Source organism: Scyliorhinus canicula, chromosome 1 (genome assembly GCF_902713615.1).
Source record: "Scyliorhinus canicula chromosome 1, sScyCan1.1, whole genome shotgun sequence".
Taxonomy (NCBI): domain Eukaryota; kingdom Metazoa; phylum Chordata; class Chondrichthyes; order Carcharhiniformes; family Scyliorhinidae; genus Scyliorhinus; species Scyliorhinus canicula.
Genome location: NC_052146.1, coordinates 84,063,735 through 84,079,402, shown reverse-complemented (window position 1 = coordinate 84,079,402; position 15,668 = coordinate 84,063,735). Strand labels below are relative to the sequence as shown.

The 15,668-nt window shown below is 43.8% G+C and overlaps 1 protein-coding gene and 1 long non-coding RNA gene across 3 annotated transcripts; one reads left to right on the top strand and one right to left on the bottom strand.

Moving 5' to 3' along the window:
- Positions 1-13: 13 nt before the first annotated feature.
- LOC119964712 (testis-specific serine/threonine-protein kinase 3-like) lies at positions 14-12,078 on the top strand. Of its 2 annotated transcripts, none has more exons than XM_038794610.1 (2): positions 14-184; positions 11,181-12,078. In XM_038794610.1, exons 1-2 carry the CDS (start codon positions 136-138, stop codon positions 11,846-11,848), a joined length of 717 nt encoding a protein of 238 aa, XP_038650538.1. In that variant the 5' UTR covers positions 14-135; the 3' UTR covers positions 11,849-12,078. The 2 variants fall into 2 exon arrangements, with proteins under 2 accessions (XP_038650538.1, XP_038650529.1); XM_038794601.1 differs by lacking the exon at positions 14-184 and adding an exon at positions 8,644-8,788.
- On the bottom strand, positions 6,337-11,220 carry LOC119964726. The gene is made up of 2 exons (XR_005460348.1): positions 8,194-11,220; positions 6,337-6,929 (listed from the first exon to the last, which is right to left on the bottom strand). It is a non-coding gene; the product is annotated as an uncharacterized LOC119964726 (long non-coding RNA).
- Positions 12,079-15,668: the final 3,590 nt, after the last annotated feature.

Sequence of the window (15,668 nt, the reverse complement as noted above, 5' to 3'; positions counted from 1 at the left end):
CCGGCTAGGCCAACGTTTCTTGTCCTTCCCTAATTACCATCAGATGGCGGTTGGCGGTGAGCTGCCTGCTTGAACCACTGCAGTCCCCGTGGTGTAGGTACACCCACTGTGCTGTTCGAGAAAGAATTCAGGATTATGACCCAGGGACAGTTCAGAAGCCTGATACAGTCCAGGGAACTTGCAGGTAGCTTTGTTCTCATGTGTCTGTTGCCCTTGTTCTTCTAGGTGGTAGAGGTCGGTGTTTGGAAGGTGCTGTTAAAGGAGCCATGTTACGTTGCCACGGTACAACTTGGAGCTGGTACAGCTGCCACTGTGTGTCGGTGATGAAGGGAGTGGGTGTTGAAGGTGGTGGGTGTTGAAGGTGGTGGATGACGTGCCAATCAAGCAGGCCACTTTGTCCTGGATGGTGTCAAGCTTCTTGGGTGTCTGCGTGGATTTCCTCCGGATGCTCCGGTTTCCTCCCAGAAGTCCCGAAAGACGTGCTGTTAGGTAATTTGGACATTCTGAATTCTCCCTCTGTGACCCGAACAGGTGCTGGAAAGTGGCGACTAGGGGATTTTCACAGTAACTTCATTGCAGTGTTAATGTAAGTCTACTTGTGACAATAAAGATTATTTTAAAATTGTTATTTTTAGACTGTGGACGGGTTTGGAGAGTCAGAAGGTCAATTACTCTCTGCAGCCTCTGCTCTACTATTCCAACCACAGTACTTATACGGCTGGTCAAACAAAATTTCTGACCATTGCTGATGCCACAGGATATAGATGGTGGTGGATTGATTTGATACAGTTCCTCATGAGATAGTATTGGCTGAAGTTAAAGTTTATGGAATTTAAGACAAATGATTGACCTGTTCAACAAATTTGCTGAGTAGCAGGAGACAGAGTGGAAATAATGGGCAGGCACGCTGGCTGGATGTGAATGGTGTGATGCACAGGGATCTGTGTTGGGACTTCAGCTATTCACTAACAGCATTGATGATGGGAAAGAAAGCTACATCATCAGTTTGGCCAATGCCACAAACATAAACAGCACTGTAAGTACTGTAGATGGAAGTTTAAAATTGTAAAGCAGTATTGCTGGAGTAAGTGAATGAGCAAATATTTGGCAAGTGGATTTCAATGTAGGCAAATGTGAGGTCATGCAATGTGGACATATTAAAGATGGAACTGGGAACTTTCAAAATGGTGAAAACAGAGGAGATCCAAAAAGAGTTGGGGTCCCAAGTACACAAATTATTAAAATGTCATGAATAAGTGCCAAAATAATCCAAAAGGCCAGTGGAATGCTGCCATTTATATCTAGAGGACTGGAAGGTAGCAATCATGTTGCATTGATAGAAAGTCCTGTCTAGACCGCACCTGAAATATTGTGAGCAGTTCTGTGCACCAGACCTTCGGAAGGATATATTGGATTGGATTGGATTGGATTTGTTTATTGTCACGTGTACCGAGGTACAGTGAAAAGTATTTTTCTGCAAGCAGCTCAACAGATCATTCAGTACATGGAAGAAAAGGGAATTAAACAATTCAAGAAAATACATGAGAATACATAATAGGGCAACACAAGATATACAATGTAACTACATAAGCATTGGCATCGGTTGAAGCATACAGGATGTAGTGTTAATGAGGTCAGTCAATAAGAGGGTCATTTAGGAGTCTGGTGACAGTGGGGAAGAAGCTGTTTTTGAGTCTGTTCGTGCGTGTTCTCAGACTTCTGAATCTCCTGCCCGATGGAAGAAGTTGGAAAAGTGAGTAAGCCGGGTGGGAGGGATCCTTGATTATGCTGCCCGCTTTCCCCCGGCAGTGGGAGGTGTAGATGGAGTCCATGGATGGGAGGCAGGTTCGTGTGATGGACTGGGCGGTATTCACGACTCTCTGAAGTTCCTTGCGGTCCTGGGCCGAGCAGCTGCCATACCAGGCTGTGATGCAGCCCGATAGGATGCTTTCTATAGTGCATCTGTAAAAGTTGGTAAGGGTTAATGTGGACATGCCGAATTTCCTTAGTTTCCTGAGGAAGTATAGGCGCTGTTGTGCTTTCTTGGTGATAGCGTCGACGTGAGTGGACCAGGATAGATTTTTGGTGATGTGCACCCCTAGGAATTTGAAACTGCTCACCATCTCCACCTCGGCTCCGTTGATGCTGACAGGGGTGTGTACAGTACTTTGCTTCCTGAAGTCGATGACCAGCTCTTTAGTTTTGCTGGCATTGAGGGAGAGATTGTTGTCGTTACACCACTCCACTAGGTTCTCTATCTCTCTCCTGTATTCGGACTCGTCGTTATTCGAGATCCGGCCCACTATGGTCGTATCGTCAGCAAACTTGTAGATGGAGTTGGAACCAAGTTTTGCCACGCAGTCGTGTGTGTACAGGGAGTAGAGTAGGGGGCTAAGTATGCAGCCTTGCGGGGCACCGGTATTGAGGACTATTGTGGAGGAGGTGTTGGTGTTCATTCTTACTGACTGTGGTCTGTTGGTCAGAAAGTCAAGGATCCAGTTGCAGAGTGGACCTTGGAGGGAGGCCGCCAAGAGTTAACTACAAGGAGATTCGACAAACTATAATTATATTCCAGGAATTTAGAAGGCTGATATGAACAGGTACACAGAGACAGTAAGAAAAACAGATAAGGTGGATGGAGACAAATTAATTCTGTTACTGGGGGAGTCTAGGGCTAAGGGACAAAGTATAAAAATTAGTGCTCGATCTTTCGGGGCTGGAATTAGGAAACACTTTTTCATGTAAATGTTGATGGGAGTCCAGGAATCTCCACTGCAAATGACAATTGATGCTGGATGAATTATTGATTTTAAAATGGAGATTAATAGATTTTTGGTCACCAAAAAGTAAAGAATATGGTGGGCATATGGAGTTAGATCATGGATCAGTCATGATCTCATTGAATTGGAGGAGCAGGCTCCAGGGATAAATATCCCCTTCTGTTCCTACATTCCTCTCATTCGATAATAGTGATGCCATTGAATGTCAGGGGGGTATGGTTAGACTCTCTAGAGATGCGCTATAGATGCTCATTGACACTTGTGAGCTGAAAATGTTACTTGCTACTTATGAGCTCAAACCTGAATATTGTCCAGGTATTGCTGCATGTGAGCACAGGCTATTTCATTATTGGATACTGCCCTGGCGAACTTCTGCAACAATGTCCTGGGTTGAGTTGATTGACCGCCAACGACCGTATCCCATCTTCCTTTGTATTAGATAAGACTACAGCCAGTGGCGAGATTTTCCAAATCCCACTGACTTTAATTTTGCTAGGGTTCCTTGATGCCACTCTCATTCAAATGCTGCCTTGAAGTTAATAGCCACCACCCGACCTTCGGCTGCATTTCCCATGTTTGGACCAAAGTTGTAATGAGTTCTGAAGCTGATTGGCCCTGACGGAACCCAAACCAAGTATCAGTGAGCAAGTAATTGGTGAGTAAATATTGCTTGATAGCACTGTCGATGACACCTTTTATCACTTTGCTTGTGATTGCGTGTAGACTAATAATGTGTTAACTGGCCAGATTAAATTGTTTGTCCTGTGTTTTGTGGACAGGGCAATTTTCCACATTGTCGTATTGATACCAGTGTTGTAGCTGTACTGGAAAAGTTTGGCCTCAGCACCAGAAGATTGTTCAGGTCCATAATTTTCAATGCATCCAGTCAGCTTTTGACATCATGGAGAGTGAATCAAATTGGTTGTCGGCTGGCAGCTGTGATGAGGAGGACCTTGGGACGAGGCTAAGATGTTGACATTTCTAGCTGAAGATGGGTGCAAATGTTTCAGCCAGGAGTTTTTGGCATTGTTGTGTGATATCCACCATCATCAAGGGTAGGGGTGTGTATGGTGCCTTTTCCTCGAGAACTTGTTTCGTTATCCATTCATGACCAGCTGTGGCTTTGATCTGATCTTTTGGTAGCAGGGTTGCATTGCTGTTATAGCATGCTCTTTCTATTGTTCATATCCTATGTTGTCACATCGTATTTCATTTTGGATGTACCTGATGCTGCTCCTTGCATGCTCTTCCACACTTCTGATTGAAGCAACATGGTCCCCCAGCTTGATGATATTGGTAGAATGAAGGATATGCCAAGCCCATGGGGTTATAGATTGTGGTTGAATCCAATTCTACTGCTGCTGATGTTCCACAGCATCTCATGGATGCCCAGTTTTAGCTGCTAGACCTGATCTGAACCTATCCCATTTAGCACAATGATAGTGTCTTATTGGATGTATAGCACGGTAGCATTGTGGATAGCACAATTGCTTCACAGCTCCAGGGTCCCAGGTTCAATTCCAGCATGGGTCACTGTCTGTGTGGAGTCTGCACATCCTCCCCGTGTGTGCGTGGGTTTCCTCCGGGTGCTCCGGTTTCCTCCCACAGTCAAAAGATGTGCAGGTTAGGTGGATTGGCCATGCTAAATTGCCCTTAGTGTCTAAAATTGCCCTTAGTGTTGGGTGGGGTTACTGGGTTATGGGGATAAGGTGGAGGTGTTGACCTTGGGTAGGGTGCTCTTTCCAAGAGCCGGTGCAGACTCGATGGGCCGAATGGCCTCCTTCTGCACTGTAAATTCTATGATATGTATGTACTCAGTGTGAAAATGAGACTTTCTGGTGTTAACTCCAAAAAAATACAGTCATGGATAGATATCCCTGTGGCAGGTATAATGGTGAGGATGAGCTTTCTCTCTAGTTTGTTCTTTTACTATCAGTCCACCATATCCTTCAACAAGGGTGGCACGGTAGCACAGTGGTTAGCACTGTTGCTTCACAGCGCCAGGGACCCGAGTTCGATTCCCGGCTTGGGTCACTGTTCGTGCGCAGTCTGCACATTCTCCCCGTGTCTGAGTGGGTTTGCTCCGGGTGCTCCAGTTTCCTGCCACAGTCCAAAGATGTGCGGGTTAGGTGTACTGGTAACGCTAAATTGCCCCGTAGTGTCCAAAAGTTAGGTGGGGTTGCTGGGTTACGTGGATAGGGTGGACGTGTGAGCTTAGGTAGGGTGTTCTTTCAGGAGCCGGTGTAGACTCAATGGGATGAATGGCCTCCTTCTGCACTGTAAATTCTATGATTCTAACTCCGCTCGCTCAGTCAGTACTGGTGCTACTATTGAATTCCCCAACCAGAGTACATTCTGTGCCCTTGTTGACCTCAATACTTCATGCAAGTGGTATTTAACCCGGAGGAGTACTGATTCATCAGCTGAGGGAGGGTACTGGATTGTATAACAAGTAGGAAGTTTCCTTGTCCATGTTTGGCCTGATGCCATGCAACTTCATGGGGTCCAGAGCCAATGTTATGGACTCCCTGGGCAACTTCCTCCCAGTTGTATACCACTGTGCCACCACCTCTGGTGGGTCTGTCTGGCCGGTGTGACAGAATACACCCAGAGGAATGGTGATGGTGTATTCTGGGATAGTAGCTGTGAGGTACAATTCTGTGAGTATGACAACGTCAGGCTTTCACTTGATAAGTCTGTAAGACAGCTCTCCCAAATTTGGCACAAGTCTCCAAATATAGGGGCAATTAGGCAGGGTGTTCCTTTGTCATGTCTGAATACAATGCTGAGTGGTCTATCCATACTTTTCTGATTCAACTTTTCTGGTTTGATATAATTAAGTGGTTTGCTAGGTCTGTTCAGCGAGCAACAGAGAGGCAACCAAATTGCTGTCGGCCTGGAGTTACATGTACGCTGACTCGTAAGGACAGCACTTTCCTTTCCTAAAGGACATTAGTAAATCAGTTAGTGAATTAAAGGCCATCATTATGGAGACTAGATTTTTTAAATTCCACATTTAATGAATTAACTGAATTTAAACGCATCTGTGAATGAGCAGTTCAGTAACATAATTGATACGCCATTGTTCCTGATACATTCATATTGAAAGAATACGTAAATTGTTCTTTTTAAATTTTTGTAAACTACTAGTTTTTTTTGTCATTACAAGTGTTAAATTTATTTGAGCTGCTTTGTAATTCCTAGATCACAATCCAAAACATTTAATCTATATTGTATATTGAAGATGTTTTGGACCAAGAGGTGTTACACACAATAATGTTAACATTCTGCGGCATTTACTATATGCTACTGCTTATAAAATGTGCATTTTAAGCTGTAGATGCTCCTATATAAAGTTAACTTGTTGAATGGAATGGGAATAGCATGAACCCATTACAAATCTCATTTCTGTTACGACACCCTGGGGTAGTTTGGGGTCGATTTCAGCCCCACAGACCCCAGAGTCACAACACAAATGAATTAGCCAATAATTCATATAAAATTTGTATAATAATTGGCCCTTTCACTGCTCAATAAGTTATAGCCACCATATTTGCAAGTTGAACACAATAACTGTTTATTTATAAGAGAAACAAAGTTGAAAACGCAATAATTATAACAGCTAATCTACTACTCCCTTTAATCGTCCCACCATCTCCCCAAACACACACAAACTAGACACACACAGAGGATGGGGATGGGGTAAAAATTATAAATGTTTAAAGCCAAAAAGAAAGATGAGTGTCCTTGCTTCCGATGTTGAAGTCATTGCAGCAGCTATCCTCCCAGGATGCCTAGAGATCAAAGCCACCGGTGTAGTGTTAGAGATGATCTTCTGGCAGTAGCATTCAGCCAGTACTCCCAGACAGTAAGATTTCCTCTGGAGAATCACTTTACCTTTCATTAACCTGGGCCTTCACTCAAAGGAACAGCCTCAGGCCTGTTTAATTCTTCAGACTCCGTCTCATTTCAGCCTAGCTCCCGCCAGAGTTTTAAATTTAATTGGTTTCCATGGTCACTAGAATATCCTCCAGCCATACTGAGGACAGAGAAGAATTCCCCACATAGGTTTTTCAGAGAGGTTGAAACGACTCAGACCCAGAGAGAGAATCAGAACAGCTGCTCCTAGCTCTGATCCCAGAAACAAAGCTGAAAAGAGAAAACACAGTCTAACAGAGGAAAGAACATTGCAGAGAAAAACCCAACCAAGCAGTATGATGTGGGCAGCACAGTAGCACAGTGGGTAGCACAATGGCTTCACAGCTCCATGGTCCCAGGTTCAATTCTCGGCTTGGGTCACTGTCTGTGCAGAATCTGCACGTTCTCCTCGTGTCTGCGTGGGTTTCCTCCGGGTGCTCTGGTTTCCTCCCACAACTCCCAAAAGACATGCTATTAGGTAATTTGGACATTCTGAATTCTCCCTGTGTATAACTGAACAGGCGCCAGAATGTGGGGCTTTTCACAATAACCTCATTGCACTGTTAATGTAAGCCTACTTGTGTCAAGAAAAATTATTAAATGATCCATTGATAAGGCCCAGTGATTCAAAATAGTCCATTGGCCGACAGCCAAGTCCATTGAGGTGTGTCAGCATTGATCTCCCTGGAATTTGCTGATCTGAAATGTAAGAGCTTCTTGCAACCTGCCTAGCCTTAGAATCATAGGTCAACCTTTAGCTTACCAGCCCCAAATTAAAGGGAAAATCCATCTTAAAGACATACGTATATTAATTGTCCCTGTACAAAAATTGAAATAGCCAAAAGAATAACAGAAATTTTAAAAAGGAGGAAAAGGGAACAGACATGAATTAAACAGAAGGGGCCTCACATTTCAAATAAAATTATTTTTATGAAATGGAGAAATACACAGATAAATATATATGAATGTAACAATGTAAAGGAAATGAGTATTGGCATGGATGTTAGGTTATAGTTTTATCAAGGCTGAAAACAAAGGTTGAGGTCAAGTTTAGCTAAAAATGCAGTTTCCTGGGCTAGATTGGAAGAAGCAACATTTGTTTTTGGAATTAAAATTAGGGCAGTGGCCATCTCCAACAAGCGAGGATCTAATCATCACCCTTTGGCATTCAATGGCATTACTGTCACTGAATCCCCCACTATCAACATACTGGAGGTTAACATTGAGCAGAAATGGAACTGGACTAGTCATATAAATACTGTGGCTACCAGTGCAGGTCAAAGTAACTCGCCTCCTGACTCCCCAAAGCCTGTCTACCAACTACAAGGCACAAGTCCGAATGAGTGCAGCTCCAACAACACTCAAGAAGCTCAACCCCAACCAGGATAAAGCAGCCTGCTGGATTGCTCCACTTTCACAAACATTCGCTCCCTCGACCACCGATGCACAGTAGAAATTGTGTGTACCATCTACAAGATACGCTGCAGGAACTCACCAATGCTCCTCAGGCAGCACCTTCCAAACCCATGACCACTGCCATCCAGAAGGACAAGGGCAGCAGTTACCTGGGAACTTCAAAGCAAATTGAGCATCAGACCAGAATGGGGATTATCTCTGGTGCTGCCAGGGTGCAATCAAAATAATTTATCCACAAAAGGATTTAGTTATAAAGATTTTTCAAATCATGAATATTAGCAACGCCTGCTTCAGCAGATAGCACAAAGTCTCCTTAGTAACAGGCAAATTATGGCATCATAATGAAGTCACATTTATCTCCGCTGAGTTTATTTTGCTTGGGTGGTCACACCTGGGATTGCTATTTTTTTATATAATGTCCGATTTTAGAAATAAGTTAGGAAGCCGAGAAACGTTGTTTAGATTGCGTGGAACTGGATAATTGAGGAATGTGATCGCTGAAACTGGTAAAGAAAGTGGATGAGAAGCAATGGAAAAACTGCTCCTGTCTAAAGGATATCAACTTGGAAACACGATCGGGGAGGGGACTTATTCCAAAGTGAAGGAAGCTTACTGCAGGAAGCAGCAGAGGAAAGTGGCCATCAAAATCATTAATCGACAGACAGCACCAAAGGGTAAGACAACACAATGGGCAAATTCAGACGTTTGGGTTGCCAATTCAATCGTTGTTTTGTGAAACAATTTGATCCCGGATTTAGAAATATCGGCTGGTGCAAAATATGCACCTGATGACGGGCAGTCATCACCGAATGAGGCAGATTTCACCTTGAACCAGCGCCGTGTTTCTGGCGTGGCTATTATTTCACACAACATATTAACTAGGGTTCACATGTGTTAATGCACAGGGCAGCTTCCCGGAAATTATATCCAGAATTGGCATTTGGAATAAGTCTAACAAGCAGAAATTAGAAATGGGAGATCTGTCACGTTTTTGCCTGGAGTCCACTTATCCACCAACAATACCAGATACATTCTAAATAATCTCCTCCAGTGCTTAGAAAACTCCAGCAAAATAAGCTAAATGAAGGATTTATATTTCCTCAGACTTCTGGTAGATTGCCTCTATTCCCTCCGAACGCGATTTTGAAAAGTCCCATTTGTGACCCATTTGTAATGCAAGATGCAGCTATCTCAAATCCATTGCGTTCGGGTGAACTGGTCCTCCATTGAAGAGTTTCACTTCCTGTAAATTTCCACTAGCTTTACTGCCAACATTTGCTTGGCTCTGTTGGTCCCTGGGCCAACCTGGCGTCTCTCAATTCAGCCATGCAGCTCAGAGTTTTACAATGAAAGCAAAATGGATATTTGCCCAGCGTGTAGATCTATTGTGTATTATTTAATGGTTCATATTTCACTTCATAAAAAATAAGATACATTGCATCCCCTGTCAGCAGCATCATTATTTGTTCCATAATCGGATATGTATTAAATAAATACATTCTAATTTAATTGCAGATTTGCAAAATAAAATGACTATTCCGGGTTTTGAGTTGTAAAGGCCCACTGGGCATTAATCAACAGCTAAATAAAACACAATAGGCGGCGACAGCTAAAACTCCAAGTTTGCCACAAAGACAGAAATTCTGTAAACTCACCGGTCAGTATCAATGAAGAGAACAATGTTTCCGCTATAAACCCTCCAAAATAGAAAAATGCCGAGGGAACAGCATTTGAAAAATTAGACAGGAAAAATGAAAAATGAAATGAAAATCGCTTATTGTCACAAGTAGGCTTCAAATGAAGTTATTGTGAAAAGTCCCTAGTCGCCACATTCCAGTGCCTGTTCAGGGAGTCTGGTACAGGAATTGAACCCGCGCTGCTGGCCTTGGTCTGTTTTACAAGCCAGCTATTTAGCCCACTGTGCTAAACCACCCCCCTTGACAGGCAAGAGCAGGGATGGAGGAGAATTAACTGGAGGTCATCACAGAGAGAAGAGCAGATGGTGACAGATCTGTAATGATAAGTAACAGGAAAAGGGTTAGAAACATGATAAATCTGAAAACATTGAAAAGAGATAAAGTGTCAACAGCTGGGGCAAAGCTGAATGAGAAAGAGGGGAAACTGTGCGGGGGTGTGATATGGATTTGCAATATTTCATAATCTATATAGTGTATTCAATTTAAACATAAAACAAGGTCAGAATCGAGGGGGCTAAGATACTCCTCCCCAGCCCCACCCCCCACGTACCTAATAAAACAGCTGAAGTTGTAGGTAATCCAAATAAAATAACATTTAAACCTCCAAACCCAAATTCCACTAGAAATTCAAAAACAATTGAGATGTTGAATGGCAGTTGCTTTATTTATCTCTGTTGCTTTTCGTGATGTCCATTTGGTGGCACCAGAAGCCACGCGGAACCTGGAATATTAAATCTGATCGAGGCTCCTGTTAAGTTGTAATTTCAAAGGCGAATTGTGCATTTTAAGGTGCAAATTGCGAGGTGGTAAATCAACTGAAGCATTTCAGTTTGAAGGTAATGCTGTTTTTGCACACACATGATGTGGAGATGCCGGCGTTGGACTGGGGTGAGCACAGTAAGAAGTCTTACAACACCAGGTTAAAGTCCAACAGGTATGTTTGGAATCACTAGCTTTCGGAGTGTAGCGCCTTCATCAGGTGAGTCACTTGACGAAGGAGCTACGTTCCGAAAGCTAGTGATTCCAAATAAAGCTGTTGGACCTTGCACACACATACAGTCGAGCTTAAGTTACTCACTCCTGGGACATGGGTACCACTAGCAAGGTGACCATTCACTATCTGACCTGAGGAGGCGCCTGTTGAACCACATTCAGTGCCATTTTCAATATAAAACCTGTCGTTTTAAGCAAAATGTTATTTGGGTAGGACTAAGTACAAGATTGTGTAGAAGATTGTAGTTTAGTTGGGCAGCATGGTCGGCACGGGCTTGGAGGGCTGAAGGGCCTGTTCCTGTGCTGTACTTTTCTTTGTTTCTTTGTTTGTTTGTTTCTTTGCTTCAACCTCTAAATATTCATTTTCCATTTCTAGATTTCATCCACAAATTTCTCCCACGAGAGCTGCAAATAGTACAGAACTTGGATCACAAAAATATCATTAAGGTTCACGAGATCTGGGAGAGCGACGATGGCAAGATCTGTATAATTATGGAACTTGCTGAAGGGGGAGATGTTCTGGAACACATCAAAAGGGAAGGGCCCTTACCTGAAGAACTCGCAAAAACTTTATTCCGTCAACTTGTAGCAGCAATTCGATACTGCCACGACTGCGGTATTGCTCATCGAGACCTCAAGTGTGAGAACACTCTGCTGGATAAAGGTTTCAACGTGAAGTTGGCAGACTTTGGCTTCGCAAAGAATTTCCGGACCGGTACGGCTGAATTAAGCAAGACATTTTGCGGGAGCACGGCTTACGCTGCACCCGAAGTTCTGCAGGGAGTTCCACATGAAAGCATCAAGAGCGACATATGGAGTATGGGCATCGTCTTGTACACCACGCTCTGCGGCCACCTGCCTTTCGATGACTCCAACATCCCGAAGATGTTGTGGCTCCAGCAGAATGGGGTGGCCTTTCCACAGCAATTGGAATTGAGCCGGCAGTGTCGAGATCTTGTTGGGAGATTGTTGGAACCCGATTGCAGTCTGAGACCTCCAATCCAGGAGGTCGGCTTCCATCCATGGTTAGCAGACAGCCAATAAACATGAGAATCAAATTGGTTGTTTTACATTTTTAAAACAGTTTAATATAGAGTACACAGTGCGTGAGTACTGGCTGCAGACACGGAGCCACCCGATTGCAAGACTCGCTGTCGAGTTACTGAAAACAGACAGCTGTAGTAGATCTGGCAACTGGAGGGCAGGCAGCACACTCCAGCAAAGCTCTCCTGTGCAATACCAGCATTATTGTCAAGATAAACATTGTAACAACACTGCAATTAGCTTCAGTGAATACTTTCTTTCAGATTATTACTTGTCATTAAAGGGTCACCATCGGCTAGTGGGCGTGAGCATGCATCCAAATTACAGGTAATTGATAAACCCGGGTGAAAGCACCAAGGAATTAACTGTTGGCCCTTTTATTTAGTGCAATCCTGGCCACTCCTAGTTTTGTTTGCAAAAAAAAGGTTTGCGAAAGGGTGAGCCAAGTCATGTAGGTTATAAACATTCGGAATACTCCTTAAATTTTAAAGGGAAGTAATTGGGGGGGGGGGGGGGGGGGGGGGGGGCGGGGGGGGGGGGGGGCGGGGGGGGGGGGTAGAAGTGGGGGGCGGGGGGAGAGGTGTAAAATAGTTAATTGATTTATTTTCAAATCAATTATTGCATTAAGCATCCAGAAATGGAAAGGTTGGTCATTCCTGTTCCACGGGTAGGATGTCGATCGTGGTCAGATTGGTTTTCACAGAGAAACGAAGATACAGGGTCATCGAATCGGCGTATTTGAGCAGACAAATCACACAGACCCTGCTGGAGAAGATATTATTTTTAAATATATATTTAATATACACACATTTCTATCAGGGTGGGAGAGTGCTCGGCCCTTAGAGAAAGTGGTCAGGATAATTCACGTGCGTAAAGATTTTAAAGTCAATAGCAGTGGTGTTCAGAAAAAAGTTATTCTGGGCTGAAATAATCAGATTGTGTGCTCCAATAAACAAGATATTCAACCAGAAACAACCTTGGCCCACAGTGTCTTTCATTTCTGGCTGAAATTCTCCCACTTGTGCAAAAAAACCAGTGACATCTTGGACCAGAACTATCTGACCTGTAACAATCTGCTCTGTGTATAGGTACCAGTGCCTAACCAGACACCAGTCCTGCAAAATGAGAGCACCCACAGAAAGGAGAACCAGTATCTATTGAATGGGGGAATATTCAGTCACCTGACTTCATAACCATAGTAAGGTTAATGAGTTACGATGGTAAGATTAGAAGTTTTATCAGTGTTTTGTGGACGATGGGGGTCCCTTTATACTCCATTAATATTGCTAAAAAAATAAGAGGCCTGTTGCCGAAGATTTTCATCTTGCACCCGTCCAAACACAAAAATGCCAATTTTCAAACTACAACACCAATTTATGCTGCAGGAGAAAGGGTTGCTGATTGGTTGGGAAGTAGACTATGACTTGCAAACCAATCAGTTAATCCTTTCTCCTGAAGTATAAATTGTTGTGATCATTTGAAATTTGGCATTCTTGTATTTGTCCTGATGAATGTGAGATTACAATTTCGGCAACATGTCTCTCTTTTCAGCAATATTTAAGTCCTGTACTACAAAGTGACGGAAAGCGTATTAAGTTCCATATTTTGACATTAAATTTCCATCTCGTTTTGTGACAGGTGGAATTCAATGTCAGTGAACGTCCAATGTGGGGACGGTGGGGCTGGTTTAGCACAGTGGGCTAAACAGCTGGCTTGTAATGCAGAACAATGCCAGCAGCACGGGTTCAATTCCCATACCGGCCTCCCCGAGCAGGCACCGGAATATGGTGACTAGGGGATTTTCACAGTAACTTCATTGATGTCTACTTGTGATTATTATTATTATTTAGTTACAAAATAGTTATAGCGGGAATGGGCGAAAGCTAGTTGATGGGCAAGAGCAGATTTGCCGCCAAATGAAAGGAAAATGCTGGAGAAACTCAGGAAAAATGTGGGGCAGTACAGTGGTTAGCACTGCTGCCTCAGCGCCAAGAACCCTGGCTCAATTCTGGCCATGTGTGACTGTGCGGAGTCTGCACGTTCTCCCCGTGTCTGTGTGGTTTTCCTCCGGGTGCTCCGGTTTCCTCCCACAGTCCAAAGATGTGCAGGTTAGGTGGATTGGCCATGCTAAATTGCCCCTCAGGGTGGTGTTGCAGGAATAGGGCGCAGGGGATTGGATCTGGGCTGCTCTTTAGAAGGGTCGGTGCATACTCGATGGGCCAAATGGCCTCCTTCTGCACTCTAGGGTTTCTATGATCTGGCAGCAATTGTAGAGAGAGAAAAACAGAGTTAACAACACAAGCCCAACACAACCCTACCCACACATGGTCTCTTGTCCCTTGTTCAGGTTTGCTGCTACTGAGCACTGACCATTGTTCTATTAACACATTCTGCTCTTACTTTTTGTAACTATTAACATTGTTCAGTCCTTAATAGCACTATTGCACCCCTTATGTCCATGGCACCTTTGTCAATCTCTCCTTTGCTCTAATATACCCCTGCCCTTCTATTCTGCCCCACCTCCACCAACTATATAATTAATTACATTTCTACCACTCTCCAGTTCTGCAGAAGTCATATGGACTCGAAATGTTAATTCTGTTTCTCTCTGTACAGATGCTGCCAAACGTGCTGAGTTCATCAAGCATTTTGTTTTTAATTCAAGAATTTGCAGCATCAAGTTTAAAATACATTAAGAATCAGGAACTCAGGTGGATAAGCTCATTTTGAATAAAACTATTTAAAATGGCAAGAGGTTTGGAATATAGAAACTGAAATATACTGGAAAAATGATATAAAACCTTAAGAAGGTGACCGTTGGAGCACTGTGCAGTTTTGGGCTCCATACTATAAGCAGGTTGAGACATCGTGAAGACTGAAGGGTTTTCATTCCGACAATGGAGATTACGGTCGCGATTCTCCAGAAAGGTTTCTAAATCTGGTAGTGAGCGGGAACTGCCACATGCTTCCTGCCACTCGGCCCAGCAAGGCCAGCAATACTATTCCCCTGAGGAAGGTGCAGTGCTCCAAAAGCTAGTGATTTTAAATTTTAACCTGGTGCTGTAAGACCTTTTATAGCAATACTATTAACATTAATTTCCATTGCGTGTGGTATCTGCCGGGTCATAATTTGCGCAAGCCCATTTTTAAAAAAATTATATTTTATTGAGGTATTTGAAAATTTTTATAACAGTAACATAAACAATGACATCAACATGGTAAAATAAATAATTCCCCCACAGCCCAGTCTTCTCACACCTCAACCATGGAACAACAATCCCCCCCCCCCCCCCCCCTTTGGAATACTGAATCTGCTGACATTTTAATTTTCCCCTAGAAAGTCGACGAACGGCTGCCACCTCCGGGAGAACCCCAACATTGACCCTCTTAAGGCAAACTTTATTTTCTCGAGGCTGAGAAACCCAGCCATGTCACTAACCCAGGTCTCTACATTCGGGGGCTTCGAGTCCCTCCACATTAACAAGATCCGTCTCTGGGCTACCAGGGAAGCAAAGGCCAAGACGTCGGCCTCTTTCGCCCCTGAACTCCCAGATCTTCCGACACTCCAAAGATCGCTACCTCCGGACTCGGCACCACCCGTGTTTTTAGTACCGTGGACATTGCCTTAGCAAAATCCTGCCAAAACCCTCTAAGCTTCGGGCAAGCCCAAAACATGTGGACATGATTTGCTGGGCTTCCTGCGCACCTCACAGACCTATCCTCAACCCCGAAGAACTTACTCATCCTAGCCACTGTCATGTGTGTCAGGTGCACTACCTTAAATTGTATCAGGCTAAGCCTGGCACATGGTGAGGAGGTA